Here is a 6,502-nt window from a genome sequence, read left to right as displayed (position 1 = left end):
GGGAACAACCAAACACCTATTTGTGTACATTTCTAAAGAAGCTGCTGGTTTCTACATCCACCAGGGCAGATCCCATTGCCCACGGTTTCAAATTTCAGAAGGTATTCAGCAGGGAGCCTGGGGTAATGTCCTTTTTGTGCTGCTGTTGCTGCTGCTGCTGTTGTTCCTGCATCTGCAGGAATGCATGCAGATGCATGCATGAGAAGGCCCTCCTGCCCTGTCCCAGCCTGGCTTTACATTCCATCACTGTCTGAGGGGGCTTGGAAGCCCACGTGTGTCCTATAGCTTACGTCTGAATTCATGTCACAAGTCCATTAGCATTAACCATGCACTTAAACAACTCCCTGCACTCCCCAACCCCCAGAGGGCATGCATTCATGAAGTAACACTGTTCCCTTTTCTTAACGTCGAGGTTCAGTTATCCTCATGCTAAAGAAGAGTTGGTTGAGAACATCGGATCATCACTATGGAGATGACATCAAAGAGCTACATGCATAAATAGCCCCCCTTATAAGTTGTCGGCCTGTATTAGAGGCTCAGTTCAAACAGACAGCGTAGCAACGGGGTAATTAAACAGACTGAGGAGAGAGAGGAGGGTTGATGGTCAGACTTTAACTCGACAAACTTACTGATTTGGGGGTAATATGCTGGTCATGTACTGATGAATAGAAGGCTTTTTTCCAAGCATTGATTTTTTATTTAATAGAACGCTAATAGAAAAACAGTCAAAAAGAACCTAGCCATGGAAGATCTCTGAGTTTACATCAACAGCCAACATTAGCCCTTTACTGGAAATCTAATAGCAGTCTAGTAACCATCTATTAGCATTGGCCTACTCATCCTAAGACATGCTACCACATGTCTACAGGGCGTGGTTTGGAAGATGTTCATTGAATTAGTTACAATCGAATGCACACAGACCATAATGGAGTATGCTCATCACAACAACGATGTAAGGTTTAAAGCGGGCAACAGCTCACATAAAAACAATGTAACTTTCAATATGTCAATTCTTACCAATGACAAATGTACAAATACAGGGTTCATAAAGTCAATGCTTCAAAATACCAAGTAGGCAGACACTGGTGTGCTCAGTGCTTTCAAATGTCAGAATATTCCAGGCTTTAGGACCTTGAAATGGGGGGGGATTCTTTTCCCACAGTAACTGGATACAAGGGGTGGTCCTAGGACTGAACTCTAAAATCTCTTCACTCCATTTCCTGCCGAGGTCCAGAAATGCAACTTTTTCTATAGACTGTGGACTTTTTGTGGAGGACCTACTCTGTACCACACAGTTGGTAAAAGACCTCTAGGTGTGAATTACAGCAGGAGCACAATAAGGTAAAGGGAATAGCCTTTGTTGGCAGGGTTGGAGGGGGAATGTGGAAAAAATGGTCTTCAACTGAAATGCTTTGTCTATAGGAAACAGCATTACAGTATTTTAATTGTGTTGCGTTCTAGTGTATTGATAACTTAAATTCTAAAGTTAAAAGTTTAGCATTTAAAGAATCAGCATTTAAAGAATAGAATAACATAATGGAGGTGAACTTTTTACCTTGATATGCTTGCAATGTTTCTCCCTTTTGTCTGCCTTTTACTTAACTTACTTTATTTGCATCACTAATGTCTTTGAATCTTGAATAATTCATGTTATAATGATTGCAAAACAAGGATGCTCACTTAAAGAAAATATAATTCGTATACTGTCTAGACCTAGAAGCTTCTAGACTTCTGGCACTATGCTGATTGGTGAGGCACCCCTCCAATGGGATAAGCAAGCCCCCTCATCATTCATACGTGAGGTTCCTTCGAGACGCAATGGCTTACAAGGACATGAAGAAGTACCACATACACAATTCACAGCAAAACTTTACTTTGTCATTTGTAACATGCATGTGTAGCATGTGTTACAATAAATAGAATGCCTATACTTTTTAGCAACAGTCATATCTTAAATCTTGAATCTTGTTTTTATAATAGTAATGTTGTTAACACTGGATACACAAGTCTGTTTCACAAATATGCTACTAAAGAGGTGTCCCTAATGTCACAACTATTCTTACAATAACTTTTTAATCAGTCCCTGATATAATATCTGAACACACAAAAATATTCTAACTTCAAAATGGAATGCTGGGGCTTTAAAGATCAAATTGTACTCCTTTTATTCATAACTCTCTGTCCTCACAAGCGTGTTAGGACTTGACTATGACCAGAAGAAGAGTTCACAGATATAGAAAATCATTACCTTACATAGTAACTGTGGCAACACAGAATTGTGTCTGTTAAGCCAAGTGAGCGGACAGTTCGGCTAGCCCCTGTTTAGTCTTCCTAGCATCCGGCAGCTGCCTACGTGGCTGTTATATAAGCCTGCTCTGTGACTTATTTCCATATTATTGCTAATCCTCATTAGTAATGCTAACCCCGGAGACCAACTTACTTCTGGGAGAAAACGGCATTTATGTTTAGTTATACAAAGTAAAGTGACAGCACCAATCCAAATTTCCCCTACCATCTCACCATTATGTTTATACTATAGTATATAATCACACTGTAAGCACTGATTACTTTCCCAAACACAACATATAACAGAGAATCCCCCATATGTCTCCTTGCAGGTCTCTGCTATCAATTGAAGTCTGAAGCCATGTTGGTCACCAGTCTGGTGGCTCTGGCCCTGCTGGCCCACACAGCGTCCTCTGCCACGTCGGCCTCCCGGGATAAAGTCCTCAGCACCCACGCCTCCCTGCTGGCCGACAACAGCGCTAGCCTGGCCTTCAGCCTGTACCAGCGCGTGGCCCAGGAGAAGGACACGGAGAACATCCTGATCTCCCCGGTGGTTGTGGCCTCCGCCCTGGGCCTGGTTGCCCTGGGGGGCAAGGCCTCCACCGCCTCCCAGGTGAAGAGCCTGCTGAAGGCCGACAAGCTGAAGGACGAGCAGCTTCACGCGGGCCTGGGGGAGCTGCTGAGCGAGGTGAGCGACCCCGCCGCCCGCAACGTCACCTGGAAGATCCGCAGCCGCCTGTACGGGCCCAGCTCCATCACCTTCACCGAAAGCTTCCTGAAGAAGAGCAAGAAGCTCTACAACTGCGAGCACTCCAAGATCAACTTCAAGGACAAGAAGAGCGCCATGAAGGCCATCAACGAGTGGGGGGTCAAATCCACGGACGGTAAACTGCCTGAGGTCGCCAAGAACGTGGAGAAGACAGACGGGGCGATGATCATCAACGCTATGTTTTTCAAACGTGAGATCATACAAGGAAGAGAAATGTCCAACTGTTGTTAAAGTGCATTTATTAATTGTTGAATGATGCTTACTCTTTTTAAAGCTGTCCTTTTTTGTCAAAACAGCCCACTGGAATGAACAGTTCCATCCGAAGATGGTGGACGGCCGTGTATTCTTGGCGTCCCGTGGCTTAACCATTTCAGTGGAGATGATGCACCGCACAGGTCAGAAAACACTAACAAAACACATTGAAATGTATGATGCAGGTGAGAACTTTTTCATGGACTTTATCTCGTTAACATGCAACATGCTGGAAATCAGAAGTTATTGGGCAAGAGTTGTCTGTACATTTTAAGTCGACTTGGACACAACATATCAGACATAGCCCTAGCTATAAACTACACATATATTGTACCCATATTAACTGTGTAGTTATAGTTGCACAGCTGACAATGTTGTGCATATGTATGTGTGTGTGTGTGTGTGTGTGTGTGTGTGTGTGTGTGTGTGTGTGTGTGTGTGTGTGTGTGTGTGTGTGTGTGTGTGTGTGTGTGTGTGTGTGTGTGTGTGTGTGTGTGTGTGTGTGTGTGTGTGTGTGTGTGTGTGTGTGTGTGTGTGCCCGCTCCACAGGCCTGTATGACTACTACGAGGATGTGGACAACAAGCTAACGGTGCTGAGCATTCCCCTGGCCCATAAGAAGTCCTCGGTGGTCTTCGTCATGCCCCTTCACGTGGAGCCCCTGGAGAGAGTGGAGAAGCTGCTGTCCGGGAAACAGCTGGACACCTGGGTGGCCAAGATGGAGGAGAAGGCTGTGGCCGTGTCCCTGCCCAAAATCAGCATGGAAGTCAGCCACAACCTGCAGGTCAGTCAAAATCCAAAAAATAAAAAAGGCACTATGTGGTGTAGTGTAAAGTTGCCACCTCCAATATTTTGGTTTTGTTCTCTTTGGCGACGCTTTTTGCGAAGAGCCTAATTGTCCCCATGGATAACAACGCTATCGCCACCCAGATCGTAACAATCATAATACCTCAAACACGAGGGCTTTCATCAGCGGGGTCAGAGGCTCGATCAGCGTGGCGTCGCCTCATTCGGTGATAGACTTATGAGGAAACCGGATTTACATGAACGTCCTCTGTTTTGTTTTTAGAAACACCTCGGAGAACTTGGTCTGACGGACGCCGTGGACAAGGCCAAGGCGGACCTGTCCAACATCTCGGGGAAGAAGGACCTCTACCTGGCCAACGTCTTCCACGCCTCGGCCGTGGAGTGGGCGACAGAGGGGAACCCCATCGACCCCACGGTCTACAGCTCGGACAAGCTGAAGAACCCCAAGCTCTTCTACGCTGACCACCCCTTTCTATTCCTGGTGAAGGACCTCAAGACCAAGTCCATCCTCTACATGGGCAGGATGGTCCGGCCTAAGGGAGACAAGATAAGGGATGAGTTATAGCGTATTGTTGTGACTGCAGTTCCCCCATTTTGATTCTGTGTTTTGGTTTGTCTAACTATGTGTTTGTTTGTGTGTTTGTGTGTTTGTGTGTGTGTGTGTGTGTGTGTGTGTGTGTGTGTGTGTGTGTGTGTGTGTGTGTGTGTGTGTGTGTGTGTGTGTGTGTGTGTGTGTGTGTGTGTGTGTGTGTGTGTGTGTGTGTGTGTGTGTGCATGTGCGTGTTTGTGTGTGTGTCTGAGTGAGTGCGTGGGATTATGTATGCACATGTTTAATTTGTAATGCAAAATTCACACCCTTTTGTTTTAGATTTGATGCATTCCTTTAACCTGTCGCGATTCCAATTTAAAAGTGTGTGAGCAAAATTTTGTGCACAATCTTATGTTGAAACACCGCTGAATTATCTTGGAGCGCTTTCTGCATCACATGCAGCAGGAATTTTCTTTTGTTGAACAAGATAGATAGAATACAAAATGAGTGCTTATATTAAGTATAATCTCCTGAATAAGGGACTTGAATATGTGGTTTTTGGGAGTTCAATTGGCTGAAATTAATATTCAAGATATAGGTAGGCGATCACAAAAGGCGAATTGACTTGAACTAAGCGAAAATAGGCTGTATATTTGGTGACCCAGTCTTACCTTGCACATAGTAAATACCACTCAGGGGAAGTTTTGCTTTTCTTGACTTCAATATGTAATGATGCTATGATGTAAGGACATCATGTAAAACAATGGATGCATCACTTTTGAGTCTCATGCATCTTATTAAAAAATATTTGGAATATTTGATTTTTGCAATGTTTTGTAACGTTCTATTTGTTTATGGCTTTTCTTGTGTTTTTTTTGTTCTTTTTGATAACAAACGAGGAAAAAGTGAATTCATCTATAGTTAACTCAAGTTTTCATCCATTGGAATTTAAAGTCAAATTCTCTATCAATATTCCAATGGGAATTGTGTTGTCATACTTACCTATGCTACATATGCTCATTTGTTGTTTCTACCGCCACCGAGAGGTATGTGGCTTACTGTACAGCTACATTTCAGAAGTTGTTTTTAATATCAGAGAAATATAAAGCGTTTTTTTTTATTATCATTTATTACACTAACAAAGATATTTGAGTCATCATTTTTATTATTATTAATATTATTATTATTATTATTATTATTATTATTAAATGGGCCAACATTTATTTTCATAAACCTTAATTAACTAAATCAATATGAATTTCATTTTAGGAACCAGTTACGTTGTCCCTCACATAATGAAGGCCATGGATTTGAGCCTGATCTTATGCTCCTCTGAAACACTGAACACAAATAAACTCCGCACTTGTCAATCATCTTCTAATTTATCTCTAAGATACGCCCATCCGATACAGTATCAGCGCGTTTCTAATGACGCTCGGCTGAGAACGCCTGAGAAACGCCGGAGGGTTGATCTCGCCGTTCATTGTGGACTCAGCCTCCTCCTTCACTCCACTAGTCCGCTCTTTTTTCATCATGGCTCCCTCGCTAGACAGGCAAGGCTACTGGGGACGGCCGACTTCAACGCTTGACTGGTGCGAGGAGAATTATGTCGTGTCGTATTACATCGCCGAATTCTGTAAGTATAATAATAGCTCTACACATGTGTCGAAAATTGTTTATTGTCTAATGAATTATTAACAGCGAGTACGTGATTGTCCACAACGTATAGGAAAGGTCGCCTCTGAAATAACGTAAACACCTCATCTGCCGCTGCACTCGTATTGACCATTCGCGATTGGCTGTTATTTCTCAACCAAAGCATGCCTGGCTCATTTCCTTTGCACAAAGACCCAAAATGTAC

The 6,502-nt window shown here is 43.3% G+C and overlaps 2 protein-coding genes across 2 annotated transcripts in view; both read left to right on the top strand.

Annotated features, from left to right (window-relative positions):
* Positions 1-1,185: 1,185 nt before the first annotated feature.
* LOC130385637 (serpin H1-like) lies at positions 1,186-6,002 on the top strand. Its single transcript, XM_056594258.1, has 5 exons — positions 1,186-1,341; positions 2,619-3,245; positions 3,352-3,450; positions 3,857-4,089; positions 4,375-6,002. Exons 2-5 carry the CDS (start codon positions 2,648-2,650, stop codon positions 4,675-4,677), a joined length of 1,233 nt encoding a protein of 410 aa, XP_056450233.1. The 5' UTR covers positions 1,186-1,341; positions 2,619-2,647; the 3' UTR covers positions 4,678-6,002.
* A 74-nt stretch (positions 6,003-6,076) lies between these two features.
* Positions 6,077-6,502, top strand: part of LOC130385650 (alkaline ceramidase 3-like) — a 10,011-nt gene continuing 9,585 nt past the window's right edge. The window contains exon 1 of the mRNA XM_056594270.1: positions 6,077-6,277. Coding sequence (XP_056450245.1) covers positions 6,175-6,277 — 103 coding nt within the window. The 5' untranslated portion in view covers positions 6,077-6,174. The remainder of the gene's footprint in view (positions 6,278-6,502) is intronic.

This window comes from Gadus chalcogrammus, chromosome 7 (genome assembly GCF_026213295.1).
Source record: "Gadus chalcogrammus isolate NIFS_2021 chromosome 7, NIFS_Gcha_1.0, whole genome shotgun sequence".
In the NCBI taxonomy this organism is placed as follows: Eukaryota; Metazoa; Chordata; class Actinopteri; order Gadiformes; family Gadidae; genus Gadus; species Gadus chalcogrammus.
This window is presented reverse-complemented; position numbering and strand designations above follow the sequence as displayed.

What these genes read in the sequence shown, in the direction of transcription:
- LOC130385637 (XM_056594258.1), top strand. Translation starts at nt 2,648, where the DNA reads ATGTTGGTCACCAGTCTGGTGGCTCTGGCCCTGCTGGCCCACACAGCG. An exon ending in CAACGCTATGTTTTTCAAAC is followed by an intron (nt 3,246 to 3,351) that starts GTGAGATCATAC and finishes TTGTCAAAACAG; the next exon opens with CCCACTGGAATGAACAGTTC. An exon ending in GGAGATGATGCACCGCACAG is followed by an intron (nt 3,451 to 3,856) that starts GTCAGAAAACAC and finishes CCCGCTCCACAG; the next exon opens with GCCTGTATGACTACTACGAG.